Source organism: Lepidochelys olivacea (assembly GCF_965140295.1).
Source record: "Lepidochelys olivacea isolate rLepOli2 genome assembly, chromosome: 1".
NCBI classification, from domain to species: Eukaryota; Metazoa; Chordata; order Testudines; family Cheloniidae; genus Lepidochelys; species Lepidochelys olivacea.
Genome location: NC_140411.1, coordinates 280689495 through 280711297, shown reverse-complemented (window position 1 = coordinate 280711297; position 21803 = coordinate 280689495). Strand labels below are relative to the sequence as shown.

Here is a 21803-nt window from a genome sequence, read left to right as displayed (position 1 = left end):
GGTTGCCTTTACTATGACATGAAGTCAGAAAAAACAGCACTGTAAATTCTCCAAGTCCTAGGGTTTCCTGATCTCTTTTTCAGTACCAATACTACCTTGTGCCAAGGTTCCATGGGAATGATGGCATCACAGCTGGCTCTTGCCTGGCCAGATAAAGCAAGCATAATAATTAGTTTTGGGCAGGAGTGCCTCACTTACGCAAAACTGCACAATAGATTTTAGTGTATATTCTCCTCTCAACCATTTTGTGAATACCACTATTCTAATCTGGAAGAGCTTGGAAGTCATTTAGTCATGGCTATGCCACAAAGGATGTATCCACACTAGGAAGAAAGGTGGGGTTTTTACTATGTTTTAGCTAACACATGGTGACCATTGTGGTAAAGGCAGTTTGTAATTTTCACCTGTTAGCAGGTGGCAGTAAACAATTGGGGGGATCCTAGGGTTTACCTCCACCTGCTAACACATGTGAAAATTACAAACTGCCTTGTCCACACCAGATTTTTAACATGTTTGTTACCATGTGTTAGCTTATGCTTGGTAAAAACAAAACAAAGCAAAAACACTTTTTCCTAGTGACGTCAAGGCCACAGAGAGATGAAACTATCACAATGTGACATTTGCATTATCCTATTGGCCCTTTGTGGATCAGTATCATTATGAGCTGTAGCTCACGAAAGCTCATGCTCAAATAAATTGGTTAGTCTCTAAGGTGCCACAAGTACTCCTTTTCTTATTATGTATTGATGTGACAGCAGATCAAAATCATTTTGCAACACAATGTCATTTGTCTCTATCTCTCTATTTTGTCCCTCTCCCACTACCTCCCCACCTCCACATCCTCTCCCCTGCTCCAAACCTCTTCCTGGTTGCTAGGAGAAAGAAAGTTTCTCCTCTGTTGGAGGGTTGTGAAAGAGCGAGACAGGATTCTGGCAACTCTAATTCATTTACTTAGTACTCACCAGCACCTCTGTTTGCACTTTCTTGACCAGATATTTTTGTTTTTTACTTTGAATTAATTGATTGGCAACTAACTCAAGATAATCAAGATCTTTGTGAAAGCTAGTTTGGACTAGAGCTGTGTGGAATTTTTTGGCCAAAACATTTTTTTAATGAAAAATGCAGCTCTGGGTCGACAGTTAACATTTTGTGAATTCGTGTCAAAGTTGGAAATTGTTTGTCAGGTTAATTGAAATGTTTCATTTCAACATTTCTGAATTAAATCATTTAGAATTTTTCAATTCAAAAAAATTTTCCTTTCAAAATGTTCTTCAATTTTATTTAAAAAATTGGAAAACATTTTAAAAAATTTGAAAATGAAACAAAACATTTCTTTCAGTTTCAACAGAACAATTTTTTCATGAGTTTTTGGTTCACTGAAAATTTTGAACAAATTTCATTGATCTGAAATATTTTTTGTCCTTTTTTTATTTTTCAGTCTGGCCAGCGAGCCAAAAAAATCTGTTTTATTCACACAGCTCTACTCTGGACATTCCCCAATCATTTGTTCCAGGCTACTCATGTTTATAGTTTACCTGAGGGTTCAGCCAATGCTGGTAGCGTCTACACGAGCCTTTACAAAGGTATTAATTATCTCAAGTTAATTAACAATCAATTAGCTTAAGGTAAAGTCTAGTGCAGACAAACCCAAAGAGCACGTGTGAAGAACTGCACCTGTGGCTGGAGAACCAAAGGTTTAGTATTACTGCTTTACAGTATTTTTATTAGTGATATAAATAAGCAAATGCCAGATGCAAAACAGATTTGATATTACTGTTCCAAAACTTTGGTGTGGGACCTGATACCCTTTTGACCCAAGAGATTCACCGCTTTTCAGGGTTTTGCAGATTGTTTCCAGTTGAAGGAGAATTAGAGGATGGATTTGGGTATTTCTGTGATGCAATCCTGTTAATTTACAAAGAATGTACGAAATCCTGTTTCTGTGAATACAGTAGGAATTGAACAACAGGAGGCAGTTTCTTTGCTCACAGTTCCAAGCCTCTTTCCAGCCAGCACACTGTTCAAAAAGCCCTCTCTTGGTTTTCTCTGAGGGATGTCTACCAGCTGACTCAGGCTCACAGGGTTTGGCCTGCTGGGCCTTTTCATTGCTGTGTAAACTTCTGGGCTCCCATCCTCCAGGGTCCTAGAGCTCAGGCTTCAGCCCAAGCCCAGACATTTACACAGCAGTGAAACAGCCATGCAGCCCATGGACTGTGAGCCCGAGTTGGTTGTCTAGTTGCTGTACAGACATACCCACAGAGTCACGCTGCAAGTGCTTCTCTTGCTGTTTTCCTGGCTTTCTGGCTGCTTCTCTCTGCTTGTTCTCTTACTGTTCCTCAGTACTTCTGATTGTTTCAGCTTATACACACAGCCCTCCACCAAACAGTGCTAGCTACCTGTACATTCAATTCCTAGCTAACCCCATCAGCCCACATAGCTCAGCTTCTGACTGGCCATATTTGGGCCTGTATTTTGGCCAGAGACTCCTGTTGTTTCATCTTGCTCCAAGAAGAAGCTAAACTGTTGCTTACATTTATCTTGAATGAAGGGCATCTGTCAAACCCACCAGCATCAATGAGGTTTCACCCAATCTCCATAACTGGTGCTATGAAGGAGAATTGCATGTTTATCTCAAGAAGATAATATTCCCTGTGCAGTGACCATCAGTTAAATACAACCAGATATACTAAATAATAACTTTTGATCTGCATTACAGAAGAAGTTGCCAACCTGTGGGTCATAATCTGCAGGAGCTGGCTGGTTCCATGGTGCTAGTTCTTTGTTTTCAACTACTAAATTGCATTAAAAGGAAGCTAAAATTACATTAATTTTCTCCTCATATTAATTTTCCATGTAAGCAATTGTTGGTAGCTTCTTACATGATTGCAAATAGGAGGAGAGGTGGCTGTGGAATTACAAATGGGTGTGGAAATGAGCCACAAACACAATTTTTCTAATACATTTTTCTGTTCCATACTATTTAAAGTGATGAGAACCCCAATGCTCATTTAGATTTGATCATTTAGATTTATTAAAATTGCTATGGTCTTGTAAAATATCAGCTGAACTTTGCACGTGATGCAGTTACTGGTATGCTGTTTTATGTACAGTAGATGTTAATCCTCAAGAAGTTTTTAATAAACAATGGTGTCTATTTAACATTCTGTGAATGTCTTAATATTGTGTATCTAAGACCACTAATATCTGGGAAGTTTCATATAAAGTGTTGCTGGGTTAGTTTCAAATATTCAACAAGCCACATCCTCTCTGGGTGTAAATGGATGTGGCTTCATTGCCATAAATGCCTCCTATTTTACTAAGTCTTCAGAATGAAATACCTGGAATTTCATTTTCTTTGAGAGGCCCATGGGATGAAGGCAGAGGGATCATGAAGCTCAGTGAGATTGGTCTCACCAAGTTTCTAGGTAATCGCTAGGTTGGGAAGGTTTGTAGAGTAGACAAGGAGCGCTGCTTCCCAGTCTCATGGATCCTGGGGCTCCACAGGTAAGGGAAGGCCTATGCCCATGAAAGCGGAGTGTTTCCACGGAGAAGACAGAACAGACTCATCCATGCTACTTTACTGGCCTACCCTTTAGGCATGGCCTTGTGCAGTGATCTGTTGTGTTGTCACAAGGTGCATGGTGGCAGCTGCAGAAGAGGACCCAGCGGTAGTTAATGCCCCTTGGATTTACATGAGGAAAAGCATGGTTTCAGCAGCTGGTGAGGTTGCAGCTGGTCCTCTGCTCAACCCACTCTTGGTCCCACTTCAAAAATCCTGTGATGCCCAGAAACTGCTGAGCTTTGGCAGAAGAGCTCCTACTCACTGCCAGGAAAAAGGGATCACAGGGCTCCCTCATCCCACTCCCCCCTCCCACGCTCCCCCCCGAGAAATGTGCTGGATTCAATTCCCTTTTGTTTGCAGAAGTAGTCAAAGAACGATCCAGTCTTCAGATATTTGTTCTTCAAATGTTCAGTCCCAGTATTGCCCACTTTCTGTTGCAGGTGAGGGACTGTCAGAAAGAGCTGTAGAAATAATACTTGCAGTCACTTTGTGTATACTTTCCATAATTCTTCTTGTGGTGGCAATCTATGCTTTTGCAAGGTAAGACTTCTTTGTATATACAATACTACACATTCTTTTTCATCTATATGCAAATATGTCTTTACATATAGAAGAAATAAATCCTATACTTAGAACCATATATAACCAGCCTGGTATCTTAAATTATGTTGCATTTTAATACCATTTTTTATCATATAGAAACTTCTGTCATCCATTACAGAGGATGAGTAGCTTGATTTGAAGTCAGCAAGTTCAAGTCTGTTCTCAGTCACACTGGTGAAATTCCAGAGTAGCTCCACTGAAGTCAATGGGTCTAATCTGGAATTACACCTGTATTTGAGAAATCAGAAATTTGACCCTAGGTGAGGTAACCTATAGCATGCATAGATGCCTAGTTGAAGAAGTAGTCAAACTGCTGCATGAATGACATTCATTCGCTCAGTAGCCACAGGTGCTATTCTGCCACTACTAGTTCACCAGGGCATTGAAGGAAAATAAGAAATGGGTCAAGAGTTTACACAGGAGTTAAGAAGTATAAGGACTTGATTCTCTTTTCACACAAGTTTTACACTAGTATAACTCCATTGCATTCAGTTGAATTACTTCTGATTTACACTAGTGAAAATGAGAGGAAAATCAGGTCCAAGTAGTAATAATTTCTGAGGAAGACTTTCTCCATTGTCAAAATTTTGCCAGTAAAATGTGGCTAAAATGCTTGCTGACAAAAATGTTCAAAGAGATGGGTAAAATTGCTACTGGTTTTGCTATGCTCATCACAGAATGAAAACTGGAAGTATCATTGTTTTTCTAGAGTTTCTCTACTCCTAGTTCTATGAAAGGCTGAATCTATCCTGCTAATTCATGTGTAATTAATAAATCATTTGAATATTCTTTCTCATTCACTCTCAACTTTGTTATGATCTTTGGTTTAGAATCCGACAAAAGCAAAAAGAGGGAGGCACCTACTCCCCACGGGATGCAGAAATTATTGACACTAAATTCAAGCTGGATCAGTTGATCACAGTGGCAAACCTGGAACTGAAGGATGAGAGATTTACTCGGTAAGCATACCCCTTAGGCAAAGCCGTAGTCCAAAGGATCTGTAGCCATGACCCCTTTCTGACCTTTGCTTGTTTGGAAGTGTTTGTGGTGTTCTTATTTACGCAGGTCACTAAGATCCTCTTTCAAAGGGTGCCCTCCATCCTCCAGACACTTTTGACTAGTAGAATATTACTTAATCTTCACATCTTTTACAATAAGATAAAGATCTAAGTTATAAAAATATAAAGATCTAAGTGCAAATCATCCTTTAATTCTGATGGCAAAAGGAGATGCATTTTTTAAACATGGGAAATTGTTCAGTATTTTGATGGCTCACTATTTTCTGTGGATTGCAAACTTATAAACATCCCAAAAGATCCAAACCCTTAAACTGTGTCTTTTTCAGCTCAACCAGTAACATAATCATTGTTTAATTGACATTTAGGAAATGTTTTTGCACAAGGGGACCAATTTTGCAGCTGAGTTTCTCTGGAACTTGAAAACACTCTGGCCACATCTATACACCCAGAGCCTGGAGAAACATGTAGTAGCCCTAGGTCACTCACCTGGCCAGATTTCCTGGGTTTTCACAAAGCGACAGAGATTCTTGCCCCATGTATTGTTTGGAGGGGAAACTGTACTGTGTTCCTTTTGGTAGTCAGAAATTGCCACATTATTCCACAGATAGATATCATGAACATTCTAAACAGTGTGCTATGACTGAATTAGCAAATGTTGGATAAATGTTATTGACATGGCTGTATTTTCCCTACTGTGTCACACAGTACATAGAATGGAAAGCACTGTGGCAGGCAATCTCCTTAAAGATTGGAAGCCTAAGATTACCTTGCCCTAGGAGTTAATCATCCTACTGTTGCAGACTACGGGTAGCTTGAAGATGAAAACCTATAGCTCTTGACCTGTTTGTTTTGAATGTTTTATGGCTACGTGCATGGTGCAAAAAAAGTATTATTGCATTATAAAGCTGTTCAAATGTGTGCCACTTGCAGCACATGGTCAAACATACTGGGAGTCCTCTGGTGCTAATGAATGCAATGCACTTGGTGTGGGCGTTGTGCAACATTTTGTTTAGATAATATAGTCTAATACCCTTTAGCAGTAGTGGAGATGTTCACTTTCAACAGACGGACACAACCCTTTGCACCTTTGTAGCTGTAAACCAGATAAATGTCCTTGATGGATCAAAAAAGGTCATTAATTTGAGACGTTTCCTACAAGGTATACATTTGAAAATTGCTAGCAAAATAAGAACAATATCGTTTTTGTTTGTGTACTAAATTATTAATGGATTTTACTTCCAGATACTCCTCATTTTTCTTTAGACGCAAGGAGATATTTGTCATCCAGTAAGTTATTGCACTGTTGGAGACATGTTGTGGTTTCCATAATGTTGTGTGACTTGTGTGTTACTATACTTTGTTGATCTTTGTCCAAAGTAAATAATTTTCCAAAATGTGTTCTTGGTAATGAAAATGAAATTAGTATTAGCAACCTATACTATACTATACCATTATATGGTAATGCTAATGACAAATCATTGAATTTGTCAACATATCATCTTTGATCTCAGTGATTAATGTTAAGACGCTATAATTCTGCAAATATTCTAAAATAAACTAGAGCAATTTTTAACAGAAATTATGTCAGACTAACCTCAGCAGACATACAAAAAGTAGACAGCACAATTAGAGTTCATATACCACTGTGAGTTCAAAACTGGGCCTTACACTTTTCTTCAAGCATTAGAATTTGCATATTCAGGAGAAATCCTTTTGTTTCTCCTCAGCTGTTTGTTGTACTGTCCATGCTACCAGAAAGCATCCCATTAAGATCTCAGCAAAAATTCCAGGGGATCAAATCCCATGTTACATGGGAGTATTCCACTTTACCACTGCTCTGTCTAAGTTATGTCCAATTTGGATTTATACAATGTCAAACCCTGCAGGTTAGGACAAAACTGTAATATTTCATATTTATGTGCAGTTTGTTAAGTGATGTATGCACAGCAGAGACTTTACTGAGCAGTAATTCAGCATTTTTCCTTACCTTACCAATTACTTTATTTTGAGGCACTTTCATTTTCTGGCTCTGATATAATAAGAGTGATATGGAATGTAAAGGTGCCATGTTAGCATGTTAAGTTCTAATGCTTCGTGCTGATGATTGCACTGAGGCCATCGCAAATGAATTGCACATTCAGAATATGGTACTAGTTCCCTATTTCTGCACTTCCTCACTGTCACGAGTTGGTTGAATTATTACATGAACATAGTCAATTGCCCAGCCATAGCTTTTCAAATAGTGAGGGGATAGTTAGCAAATCACTGCCAGATTCTCACTCATTTGTGCCATCTAACCAGCATAAATGAGCCAGGTTGGGGAAGGAATCTGTCCATATGTATCATTTCCTGCTTGTCCTGTATAATGTGAAGCACTGAAAACAGTGTTCTGTAACTGGCCAGCTAAGTATCCCCTCACCATGGGGGAAATCTTAGTTGATGTACAGCCAGCACAGCCAGTTCCTGCACCACCCACCTATCCCAAGCGGGGTGTTGCACAGCACAGTGCTCTGCCAGTTGTCATCTGGCTTACCGTACATCATTTGATGTAAGTTAGAGCAGCCTTGGAGCTGAGGTGGCATAGGTTGGAATCAGAGAACTGAGGTGGCATAGGTTGGAATCAGAGAACTGAAACCCTAAAAACCTTCCAACATACCCACACATTCTCCTATTCCCAGCAGCGGATCTTAGCATAGAAGATTATTTGGCTCGGATAGTCAGGAACATGCGGAACAGGTCCATACAATGAGCAGGACAGGGTGGAAAGTAGTTGTCCCATCTTGTGAAAATTTCCAAGATTTCAAAACTTTTTCCCCACCCAGAATTGAGCCAAAAACTCAAAATCTCAAAAAAAAAATCAAATAAAATTGTGAACCAACAAACTGAAAAAAAATTGGTTTGGGCCAATCAAAGTATTTCATTTCATTTTCAATCTTTTCAAAAACATTTTTAATATTAATTACGTTAAATTTCATAACAAAGTTGTTTCAAACAAACAAAAAGACAACAACAAAAACCCAACCCTTTTGAATGAACAGTTTAGGTTTAGACGAATAAGCATTTTTCAGCAAAAAAAACAAAACAAAAAACGTTGCCTCAGAAAAGTTCCCGACTAGCTCTAACACAGACACACTAATATCTGATACATATGTGCCAGATTCTTGCAATGTGCTGGAAGGGAATAATTCCTAAAATACTAACATGAGAGAGTAGTGGCGACATGTTAATCTCCTTAAGTGATAGGAGACAGGCAAAAACTGAACAGATCAAGGATTGTTTAAATCAAATCCAGCCAATCTGTCTAGGTAGAAACATTGAATGGATTCATCAAGCATACCAAGCATATGTATACATGTGATTATATCAATTCCTGATTATTGCAGCCTCTCACAACCTGGTCCAATCCACTTCTCTGGGTGGATCCCAATCTGCGGTGAGTGGAATCAAGCTCCAGATCCTATGTGCTTTTAAACCCCATGGGTCTGGCTAGTGACTGGTCATTGTTCATAGTTCTGGGTCTCTTAGGAGCAGACCCAGTGTCTGACACCCTACTTGGGCTGTGGGACTCTCTCTAGTCCAGCTGCCTTAGACACCAAAATGAGTGTCCCAGCCCTCCTGAGCCCCCAATTGCTTATACACACTCCCTCAGTGTTCCACTTTATTGTGGGTGCTTTGAACTTCTTGATTAACCCCTTCAGGGACAACATGGCAGGCAAGCAAGGAATGCAGACTTAGCAAAGATATTTCATAACCACAGGCATTTTACTCTTGGAAGTACTTGAAGTCCCACTTAAATATAATCTCTGACCCTTTCGGTCATTTATTCAGGCTGAGAAACTCCACCCCAGCTCCCATCCAAGTTCCTGTGTAGAGAGTTCATTTTTCTTGTGGATGGATTTGGTAGTGGAGCGACATTTAGAATTGATGGCACTAGATTTCTCTGTACCAGCTTCTCAGGAGGAGCCCAGGGAGCAAAATGGCATTCACAAAACAAAATGGCATTCACAATTTGACACAGACATATCCCCAATTTATCGCACAGACCATGCAGCATTTGTTCATAATCAACACTGTCATGATCTACAGTCCAGTTAAAGGGACAGATTCTCTCTTCTATTACAGTCCCTTCACATGTCTCTGATGTAAAGGGGCTGTAAACATGGTGAAAATGGGCCTTAGGGAATACGCCTGCACGGGGGTATTCCTGGATGGCATAAAGTTGACTGCCATCCCTTGCACCTCCTGGCATAGAGGTATGCCAGGGATTTTCTGAGGAAAAGAGAGGACATGGCCTGAGAATACTGTGCTGTAGCTATTCTTGGTTGCAGAAGGGCCCTGAGAGGCTGTTACAACTGAGTGTAAATTAGAGTACTCATGAGGCACAGTCAAGAATAGAGAAGATCCAGAGGTAGCTTAAAGCCACCATTGTCTCATCCTTACTCCTCCATTTCTGCACAGGAACAGAGAATCTGGCCTACAAAGAATTCTTTTATTTGTTGACCAGTAGATAAGATATTACTGGTTCTGGCAGCACTCTCCATTATACATGTAGGGATTACCTACTTAAACCAATAAAATCTTCTTTATCTACCAGTAAAAAGATAAAAACAAAATATTTTAACTGCACCCACCATCCATGCAAACCATATGTAAGAGGAATGTGAGCATCAGGGCTATGAGATCTGGTGAGGCATCCGCTGAAAGTACTCTATGAACATTGCATGTTCAAGGAACATTCTACCCAACAATGCCTCATATGATAGCTAGCTTATGTGTGGCAGCTACCCTGCCACAACTGACATTGGCACGCAACTCACACAGAATGACCAAGGGACTACAGATATGCAACAAAAGGCCATTTCTCCACCCACAAAAAAAGGCCATTTCTCCACCTACCTGGCTGACATTAACCCAGACAGTTTGGATTGACAGGAGTAGGTTATGGTTTTAAGTCCCTGTCTGCACGGATTTGTGCATAAGACAGGAGGGGCTTCATATTAGCAGCAGCTCCTGGATGCATTGTGCCTGAGGCAGATACAATGCTTTGTGAAGTGATGGGGGCACATGCATACAACAACAGCATCTGTTACACCCTTTAAAACATACGGGGCACACTCTCCCTTTGCCCATGTCAGCCCAGCTCTTCTGTGGATGGGGTTGCGGGGTAGAGGACACGGTGATATCATTGCCCCTGCATGTCCCTTATAAAGGTTTTAGTGCAACTGTCAGGGCTAGATTCCCTCAGTTTAGTGTACCAAGGACCAGAATTTTGCCTAGCCACTGTGCAGTTGAAGGGAATGGGCCTGGTATCCTCTCCCTGTTGCCCTTGATCACTCGTGAAGGGTTAAGCCCTATGTAGGTCTCAATTAACTTGTTAAAAATTAATTCTTCAGTTATTCCAAGCAAGTGTCAGTGGTGCTTATGAGTTAAGCCTTTAGTCTACATATTCATTTCTGTGGTTTTCCATTTGGACAAAGTTTTAATTCCCTATAGATTTCAACTGATTGACCCAGAGAGAAAGCCGAGTCTGTGTCACTATATGGTCTTCAGTTACCATTGCCAACACAAATAAATGGCTTCTTTCTAAGTCTATCAGAAGTAATCTGAGTGGGATTCAGATTTTTGATAGACTTCAAAAACTCCCATATGTGAAACAATACACTGTTTAAAAAGAAAATCAGATTTAAGGCAACAAAGTATTCTTTAGCTTAGAGAATGCTTTACTTCCCCCCATTAAATGCAGAGTAAATGGAAATGTTAAATTATCCTGTTGAAATCGGGGAAGTTGTCACTTTACAGTCTGAGTATGAGTTGTACTTTTCATGATCTGATGATATTTGCATCATGATGTTTCATACAGGAGACTGGAAAGTGAGTGAAGCTGCGCTGTTAGCAGACTAGTGTTTGTGCATTAAAAATACTGTAAGAAGATGAAACTATTACCTCTTATCACAATGTTTCATTTTAGAAATATTGAGAAAAATAAGCTGCCTTTTTAAACCCCTGAAAGTTTACAACCAAGCATAATTGTGCTATGCAAAACTCCATTGAGCTATTTTGGATGAGAACCCTCATCATGGCACAGTTCACTCATTGTAAAGTTCCTTATACAACAAGGTTTCAGAAGCCTCAGATTGCACATCTAAATGCACATATGGGTACTAAATGGCCTGATTTTCACAGGTGCTGAGCCTCTCTGTATCCCCTCACTAGCTCCACAGAGAGTTGTGAAAGCTTAGTACTTCTGAAAATCAGATCCTTCATGTAGGTGTCTAATTATGGAGGTAAGTGTCAAACTTGAGGCACCCAATTGGCCCAACTACTTAAAAAACATTTAGTGCTTGTGAAAGGTGCCAGATGACCACCACTGAACATAGAAATCTTCTGGTTAGCAACGCATATGTGAACTAGAACGAAGCACGTTTTGTCTCCATGCCTATTCAGTGCTTGACTTCCCTTGTTGCACAGCCAATGAGAGTGCCAAGGATGTTGGTGATGGTCCCGTCTCAATGTTCTTGGCTGTAGGGTCCACTATATCTTGAGTACAAAGGCGCTAAATGTCATATTCTGGTTGGTCATGTGATGTGTAAATTGAATGTCAATTCCCAAACAACAGAACTACCAGTGCAGTAAGTTACTAATCACAAGCAATTTCAGGGGACTGAAGACAACAGAATCTCAGAAATTATTGGGATGTCGATTGGGACGTGACTTTTATTCCATTGCTCCAAAGGGAAGACAGGGGATTCAAACAAAAAGGAAGAGCAAGCAGCATTTTTTGCAGAATCTGCTAAGAATTTTGTCCAATAAAATTATAAAGAGGGAGGAGTGCCTGACGTTCAAAGGCTAGCATATCTGTGCCCGATACATTGGCGTAATTAGTTAAGAATAGACTCTCCTTGAGAAAACTTTAGCTCTGTGAAGCTGCCAAGGTTTATGTGCCAAGTAAATGCTGGCTCGGCCATAAAGTAAGACCAGAACACAATAAGTGCTAGTGAAACTTTCAACAGACTCCAAAGGGAAGTTCTGTGTTCATGCAGAAGGTGTCAATGCTTTATCATTCTTCACTCCCTTTTTCTGCCCATTCGGGATTTGTACCTCTGCCTTAACTGTCCTCGTTGGGCACTTTGGGTGTAATCCTGCTCCTACTGAAGTCAGTTCCAAAATTCCCTTTAACTCCAATGGGATAGAAATCAAGTTCTTTATAAGCCTTATTTTGGATAGGGATTTCCTGTAATTTGGTTGCACTAGCCAGTTTACATTGTTTTGAGAAAATGACCATATCAACACAACATGTGTCATTAGTGCACATATAGTGTAGCCTTGACATTAATTTCTATAGTGTTTTGCAGATAATTTAATAGTATATGGCTCTTCAGTTGTTTTAATATTGTTTTTGTTTCTCATTCATATTTCCATTTGTCTCTTTTCTAAAATATATTTATTACAAAGGATAGGAGACAGTGATTTTCTAAAAAATGTTAAAGTATAGTTTCTCAAAACCAAATTCTTAATAAGATTATTAAAGGAAAGCCATATGATTATTTACACTACTTAAAGTATTCCAGAGGTAAATATGTTAAATACATTTTAATTGGTTTAATTTCCAAGCTTATGCAATTTTAGAGAGAAAAATGTTAAAGGTATAAATTTTTGAAGGACCAAAATTTTTCATTTTGAATTTCTTTGCTAGAGATTAGGGCCCTAAATTGATAGTGCTTGATGCACCTATGGAAGATGCTCAGATACTATGGTGATAAGCACAGTATAAGAACCTATACAGAAGAAAATAGAACATGTAGGCCCTGATCCTGCAGTGTGCCTCAATATGAAATAGCCTTCTAGGATCGGCCTTTGGAGCCTAAATATGTAGCCTGATTTTCAAATTTGCTGAGCACTCACATTGAAGTTAGTCCACTTATATAGGGGCTTAAATATGGAGTTGGGAACCTACTCACCGGTTTTTGAAAATCTTGGCTTTAGCCATTTAACTTCTATATAGTCATAAAACTCACAGATTTGAAAGATGGGCACATGTTGGAGCTACAAAGGGCTTTTTGCCCTCAGTAGCCTTCTTGAGCATCCCCAGAGCTGCTATGTGGTCTGGGAGGCTGGTTTCCTTTATCACCCAAATGCTCACCTGCGCTACTTGGGCTTGACAGTGAGTCTCTGAATTTGCCCCTAAAAGAATGACATTAACACATTTCATTTTATACTATATCCTTAATGCAAAACAATGGGATGACCAATGTAAGTAAAGCAGTGTACCTGATGTGTGGATTTCTTGGGCCAGTGAGCATTTTTACCACAGAACATTGGTAAAATGATCTGAAGAGAATAATAGGCTGAAACTGTGTCAGCTATACTTATAAATACATAAAGTAAGAGCTCAATAACACAGTTATCCAAGATATCTAAAATACAATATTATCCCAATCCATGGAAGAAATCAGTTTAGCTCTGATTCTTTAGTTATTTAAATTTTGCATCTAAAGCCTTATCAGAATGCACTCTTATTCTCTGACTTACTGCATTTAACACAATCTCTGTTACAGGTTACTTAGTTATAGAAAATCCATCAAGTAAGTTGATTAAAGATTTTTCTATTATGGCTATCAGTTCACTAGTTTGATGAGTGTGAATGTGTGGTTCCTTCTTCTGTGTTTATTAGAAAAAACTCCAAGCTGCGTATAAATCATAAAAGCATGACTAATTGCATGGTAACTGGAGAAATGCTTTCTCTCTCTCTGGGGTGAAGCCTGCATGTCTGTGTTTTAGCTTGGGAAGTAATACAGGGATATTTAAACTCCTTGGGGTTTAAAAACCATGTCATTATGAGAATGAGGTCACTACAGTATTTTATACGTCTAAAACCTTGCAATGTTTTCTGTGCAACAAAGAGATATTATGTACTTTAGAATACAATGATAACCTTACAAACTTCATAATATCAAACCCCTGCATTGGAATGCTAAATTTATTAAAAAAACAATCCCACTCTGCTAAACTTTTGACGTTAAAGCCAAAAACTAGATCAGAAGGAGTAATTGAGCGAGAAGATGCGCTTATTTTGAAATGCTCTAAACAAATCAAATAATCACACTGTTAATGATTTAATATAATGTTATTTTATCTCTGTAAGTATCAATTATTATTAAACTGGATAACAATTTCTTTTGATAAGCCAGTGGTTAAATGAAAAACAAACAAACCAAAACCCAACTTTCACATGTGTCTAACTCCTCTGTCATTACTTCTAGGCCAATAAGCAAGAAATCCTTCCTACAACATGTTGAAGAACTTTGCACAGATAACAACCTAAAGTTTCAAGAAGAATTTTCGGTATGTTACTAGCAGTTGTCACAACATTGCAAGACCTCCAGTCGTTTCATGTGTCACATTTCATGTCCATTTTAAGCATGCAAGGCCATGAAGGACTCTGGCCTTGATAATCAATACCCAATTACTAGGTTGATTGTTTAGAAAGTAATATTACACTGATTTAGGTTGTGCAGTCTTCATTGCAACCTGATCAGAATTATTCACCTTAGTGTGTCAGCAAAAGATGATCTTTTTTAGCTCTTCCTGCCATGACACCATCCTCAGTAGTTAGCTAGATTGTGACATTAAAGTGATAAATCTAAAAAATTGTAGCAATATTTCATGTAGTTTGAGAATATTTTGTTTTCAGCTATTTTTTTTGTTTTTGCTTTACGTATCACGATATTGTTCAATTTTGAAAAAAATATTTATCAGATCTTTATGCTTAGATCAGGATAAGACATGTATTGGATTGTAACTGATCATATACAGGTTTCATTCAGATATACCTAAGCACTTTAAGCAACATCATTTGCTCTAAGAATAAAAGCCCAATATACATAGCTGACATTTATTTTGTGAAAAGTTCAAGGCCCGATCATATTCCCATAAAAGTCAATGGGAATTTTGTTATTGACTTCAATGGGAGCAAGACTGGGCAATACACTTTCATTTCTTTAGAAATAATAGGCCAAATCCTACTTGTCTTGCTCTTATGAAGAGCCTCAGTGGGACTGGAACTGCTCATGTGACTATGGCCAGCAGCATTTGAGCCAGTAACTCTGCAAGTCATCTGACTCCTGTTGAAAAATGATTAGTTTTCAAAGCACACATGACAGCTATATAATAAATATACAATTTCAAAACTACATTTAAACCTCAACTAAACTTTTCACTGTTTTTTTAAGTAACTTCTCTTTTATGGCTATCACATTTAAATTATTTTTTACACTTTATCTGCTCTTTTTGTTATTTCAGAATCTTTATCATCATCATGTCTAACACATGCAGTTATTTGCCGTTACAAAAATAATTTGTCAATCTCCAGTGACTTTACCATTTTGGATTTATAGATTTGTCATGAATTGCTTACTATTTGGATTTATAAAAATGAAGAATCAAACAATAGACTTTTATACTACTAGATTATAATATTTCAGTTTCTCAGGGAACAACAACAAAAGTGTGAAAAGATTAATGGTATTTCCTACAGCTTTTTGGCTATGCTCCTTAAGTCTTATTGGACTGGATTTAATAATAAAAAAGCACCATAAAATTCTTCTGAGCAGTAATGCAGAGGAAGGTCTTTTTTTTCAGGAGTAGAAGTGTTATTTCACTAGAACAGGAGCGATTATAATTATATTATGCATGACTGAGCAGATGAAAAGTTTTCCTAGCAATGACATTTTCACATTTTAAAGTTCATCACTGGAAAGTTTCTAACGTTACCTTTTACACATTAAAGTTTCACAACAATTATAGGGTTAAAGGTTACAGCATTGAAATGACTGAAAATCTAACATAAATCGTAATGTTCTATCAAGTAGTAGTAATATGAGCATTTTTTAAAACTTAGACAAATACTTAGAGAATAATTTAACCAAATTATTGACTGAACTCTTAGTTAACCAAGGGTATGTCTGCACTGCATTGTAAACCCAGGTTAGTGGGACCTAGGCTTATGAAATCAGTGTTTCCAAGCCCACACTTGAGCATCCACGCTGCATTGTAAATCTGGGCTTAGAGTTGCTGGATGCAGATCTCTTAGCCATGCTAACGTGTCCATACTGCACCATGTAGATCTCCTGACTCAAATATACTGCAAAATGACAGGGATTGCGCCCAAGTCCCAGCAGGACTTGGGCTCTGACCCACTCCCTAGTATGATCCTAGGACCCAGGTCCTGAGTGCTTGTTAATTCAAATCAGACAGATTTATGTGTGAACAGAAGCAAGACTTCGGCTCAAATCTGAGTCAGAGCCCAGGCTTAGAATACAGTGTAGACATACTCAAAATTGTTATGTGCCCCTTGGGTTTATAATGTACGTCAGCTTCCCCAAGTCCAAAATGTAGCAAAGATCTGCCAGATGGATTATCTGAGGCCATCCAGCACTCAGGGGCAGGTTGTACTCCTGATGGAGGGCATATCAGTCAACTGTGCAGACAAGAAGGCTGTAAGGAGCCATGCTAACTGGTGGTGGGCCAGCTTCGCCCATTTTCTGAACCCTCAGTTTTCTAAAGGTTTGGCATGTCTCCTGAGACCTATGCAAAATCAGGCTTATGTAGTATTTGATACTGTTATGGTGAGTATTTGACAATATATTTTCTAAGTGCTATTAATGAATAAGCACATCAACTACCTCCAAATATAATTTCCAACAAAAGTCCCCATATTCCCATAAAAGTTATCTAATATATACAGCATAAATGAACTATCTGTAAAGTTTATAAGCCTACAGAGAAAAATTCCTTCTGTAACAAATCATCATTGAATTTGAGACTCCAAATAGTCTTTATCCTGTGTTAAAATAATCAGTTGGGGTGAAATTCATCCTGGTGCAGAGAGCTGGCATAAGGCCATTAGCACCAGTTAAGAGCCGTGATAGGGCAGATCAAGGCAAGTGGGCGTCCTTAGAGCAGCAACACAGGGTGCCTCCACACTGCAGAGAGCTCTCTGCTGCAGACTCAAATTAGCAAGTTAAAGTCAGGCTTACGGGATGTGCACTTCACATGGAAATAATGGCCCAAACTCCTGCAAACAGCCAGAGACCTTAGGAGAATGCCTCCTCCTAACACCCCTGCTTACCTTCCCGCACAAAAGCCAATTACAGAAGCTTTGTGTGAAGAAAGGAGAATGTTACCCTTTATGAATACAGGTTTCAGAGTAGCAGCCGTGTTAGTCTGTATTCGCAAAAAGAAAAGGAGTACTTGTGGCACCTTAGAGACTAACCAATTTATTTGAGCATAAGCTTTCGTGAGCTACAGCTCACTACATCGGATGCAAGCTTATGCTCAAATAAATTGGTTAGTCTCTAAGGTGCCACAAGTACTCCTTTTCTTTTTATGAATACAGGAAATTATAACTTGTCCATTTCCAGCTTTACTTTCCTGCCATTATTGCATCCTGATTTCAACTCCTAGAAATCAACTGGGCTCTACCTGGGTGCAGGGGTCCTCCCAGTTGCAAGATCAGGGCATTACTGTTTTATAAATTAAAATGTTATTTACAAAAGAGAGAAACACAATTAACTATGAAGAAAGAATCAATTTTGGGAATGGCCACAGGTTTAATCCAGGGCAAGATTTACAAGAGACTGTATTAATTAGGAGATGAAACCGTAGCTAAATCCATTCTTTCTTAACATGCGTGTTCTGTAATATGTGATAGCATTTTCTTTAGTTTTGTATTAACTTTGTGTCTGGTAACCATGTTGTTTAATCCTTTAACATACATTGAGGTAAGTTTAATAATGTCAACTATTATATGTAAGGGGATTTGTAAATTTAGAGGATGAATTGCTAACCTTTTCTGTGGAAAGAGGGTGAATAAAATCACTGAGTTGTATAGAGGCATATGGGCCTATGGAGATTAAGGGAGAGATTTTCAAAGGCACAAATGGGAGTGAGTCATGAGCTGTAGCTCATGAAAGCTTATGCTCAAATAAATTTGTTAGTCTCTAAGGTGCCACAAGTACTTCTTTTCTTTTTGCGAATACAGACTAACACGGCTGCTACTCTGAAACAATTCTCGTTGACTTTCAATGGAAGATGAGCACCTAATTGCTCTTTGCAAATCTCCTCCTGTGTGATTTCATGAGAAGAGCATGGCACCACTAAGAATAGAACCCTGGTCTCCTAACGCTGAATCCTGTGCCTTAACCATAAGACCATCCTTTCTTTCTAGAAGAATAGCACCTGCAGTTGTACTATCAAGGATAAAATTATAAAGGCCATCCAGCCTTGTTGTTTCAGGGCATAGACTTCTCATTAGCTGGAAGGAGGATGACATTTCCCATTGAATATAATTGTACAGCATATGATGCACTGTGATGGTTTTGAACCCTCGTCTGAGCATCAGATGTTAACAATTGTTGGACGTACAATACTGGACTAGATGGACTAATTTGCTTATTGTTGGGTGGCTTGTTTCATTATGGCAATTGTTTTATTTTATTATAAATATTAATAAAATCTAATAAGAAAATGAAGTACAGTAAATTATGTTGTCCTCTATAACTGAAGACACCAAGTAGGTCTGGGTGAATGCTTAAAATGAGTATTTGTGAAAAATTATTTAAATAACAAACACCATTGCTCTTTGACATTATTTTTGATTTATATTATTTGCTGTTTGTGAATAACTGTACATGAAATTCTGGTCACAAGAATATTCACAGAAGGGAAAACTATCATGAAACCTCATGCAGATTTGCATTTGACAAGAATTCACGTCAGGTTGTTTGCACAGCTATCTTGAAAGCTCTTCTGGCTTTGGGGATAATTCAGCCAGGGAGCAGAAATAATATTAAGTGAAAGACATGATCAATTACACAGCACAAATGGCAAATTATAAATAACAAATAGTTAAAACAATAGGTACAGCTAATCATTTGTGAGCAATCCATAGGTTGAAATATACTTATGTAAACCATTCATCAAATAATGAACAAAAATATGAAAGTTAGTCTGGTTGTGGATAATTTTCAAATGGAAGGAAGTGGGTAAATTCTGTCTCTATTGCCCATCACCATGGTAAATTAATAAACACACATAAATTTTGTCTCCATTTGATGGCCCATAGCAAACTTCATGGAATATTTTCCTCTTCACCCTTTTAGGTTCTGCTTTTATATATAATATAATTTGATCAAATAAGTTCTTCCCTGCAAATGATTCACCCATCTCTGCCCCTGAGTAATAGAATTCATGAACAGTTATGAAACTGTGCTACTGAACCCAAATAACTCTGTCCAACCCCCTCAGGAACAGGTCAGTGAGCAATAACTAATTGCCAGTTGTCTCTATTTGATTAAATGCTCACTGGTTCTCATGCTGTGGCAAGAGCTCTCCCAAGCTACAGGCATTAGGAAAAGGCATTACTCAAAAGTAAGGCTGAATCATACACAATGTAAGGAGAGTGGTCACTTTGGATAAGCTATTACCAGCAGGCGAGTGAGTTTGTGTGTATGAGGGGGGTGTGTGAGAAAACCTGGATTTTTGTTGGAAATGGCCCACCTTGATTATCATACACATTGTAAGGAGAGTAGTCACTTTAGATAAGCTATTACCAGCAGGAGAGTGAGTTTGTGTGTGGGGGGAGGGGTGGGGGGGTGAGAAAACCTGGATTTGTGCTGGAAATGGCCCAACTTGATTATCATACACATTGTAAGGAGAGTGATCACTTTACATAAGCTATTACCAGCAGGAGAGTGGGGTGGGAGGAGGTATTTTTTCATGCTTTGTGTGTATATAATAAGATCTTCTAAACTTTCCACAGTATGCATCCGATGAAGTGAGCTGTAGCTCACGAAAGCTTATGCTCAAATAAATTGGTTAGTCTCTAAGGTGCCACAAGTACTCCTTTTCTTTTTGCGAATACAGACTAACACAGCTGTTACTCTGAAACACATAAGACATTGTTACCACATTATATGGCATCATGAAAAGGCAGGAAAAAACACAAAAGGTGATAGTCTGACTTTATCCAGACTTTTAAAGGTGAAAGTTCATGTAAGCTTAAATTGTTCAACTTGACAGTGTTTTCTGCAGCTCTGCATCTGACACTGTTGATGTAACTAGGGTTGACGGTGAGGTGAAATGCTTCTGCAATGTCTCCAGCTGCCCTTAGAAGTGTAACATATCATAGAACTGAAAAGTCCTTCCTTTTACTGGAGTGACCAGATGAGGGGAAATTATATTATTGATCTATTTGTAATACTGAGCACAAAGCAAATGTAAAGGCTTTCTAACAAATATACATTATCTTACAGGAACTTCCCAAGTTTCTTCAAGACCTTGCTTCAACTGATGCTGATCTGCCTTGGAACAGGTCTAAGAATCGCTTTCCAAACATAAAGCCATGTATGTCTTTACTATCTGGTCTCTCTTTTTTACTCTCTAACTGTAGAAGTACAGTGTATGTTTGGAATGCATCTGAATTTTTCATTTGGTCTGTCTGATATGTTACTATAATAATGTACATGTTATATTACAATTTACTATCAACTAGTCTGTTTTTGTTCCCTTGTTTGAGTAAGGGTTATTTGTAAATGGCTTTCAACTTGCTCTCACAAGCCTTAACATGCAGGTGCAAGAAATTGTAGCCCAAATAGTTTCTTAGCTTTGTAATTTAACCCAGGTAGCATTCTTCCTGGACTTTTCCCCTTAGTTAAAAAGTAAGTTAAGTGTAAAATCCACATGTTTATGCATTTGTTTTCCCTGGGAGCCTGGTGATGCTTTCTTGCGGCTACTTGCAAATATGCTGCAAGATTCCATTGAAGATCAGAGTGACTGTATGATAACTTATAAGCCAAGGCTAGATTTTATCACAGGAGACAGGAGTCTGTCTCTCTACTCAACACTGCTTCATTTTTCAGTTAATAAAACAAGAAATGCCATTATTATTTTAAGCATTAACTGTGATGTGAGATGGGGGGCATGGCATTCCTCTGTTAATGTAGCTACATTCTGTGCTATTAACTTTACAGAACAGCTGTTCCTGTTATCTGCTGCCTGGTTCAACACATATTCTGTGCTCTAATTTACAATTGCTAAAAACTGATATTCATGTTACCCAACAACATTGTCAGAAATGCTTCAGAAATCTTTCGTTTTATAATATCCTTTCTTTTTACTGTTTTGCAAAAGCAAATGTCAGGAAATGGATAATTGATTTCAGCATGTACCTATTCGGAATCTTTTTCACACACGACATCCTTCCTATTTTTCATCGCTTCTGTATACTTATAATGGGACAAATTCTGAGGTCCTTCCTCATTTTCTACTCAGTTCTCACTTACGCTGACTTCCTGTAATAGGGGTTTGCCTCGCTAAAGAATGAGTTAAAGTTCAATAAGGACATCTAGGATGTGGCCTGATGGTGGTAGAATATAACAGAACAAACAAATACAAATGATTAGGCCCAGTCTTGTAGTCTGATCCACACAGAAGACCGCAACACCATTGCACCACCTCGTCAAAGTCAATTGGCTCTGCAAAGGCACAACAGGTCTGTCTGCACACCTCAGATTGCAGGATTGGGGCCTTAGACATTTGCATTAGAAATAATCATCATGAGA

General features: G+C 38.5%; 1 protein-coding gene across 2 annotated transcripts in view; it reads left to right on the top strand.

The window, feature by feature from the left end:
- Positions 1 to 21803, top strand: part of PTPRQ (protein tyrosine phosphatase receptor type Q) — a 213245-nt gene that overhangs the window by 172901 nt on the left and 18541 nt on the right. For both annotated transcript variants that reach the window (XM_084616734.1, XM_084616733.1), the window contains 6 exons: positions 4003 to 4102; positions 4996 to 5124; positions 6427 to 6471; positions 13740 to 13766; positions 14445 to 14526; positions 20496 to 20586. In XM_084616734.1, the coding sequence (XP_084472860.1) occupies positions 4003 to 4102; positions 4996 to 5124; positions 6427 to 6471; positions 13740 to 13766; positions 14445 to 14526; positions 20496 to 20586 (474 nt within the window). The remainder of the gene's footprint in view (positions 1 to 4002; positions 4103 to 4995; positions 5125 to 6426; positions 6472 to 13739; positions 13767 to 14444; positions 14527 to 20495; positions 20587 to 21803) is intronic.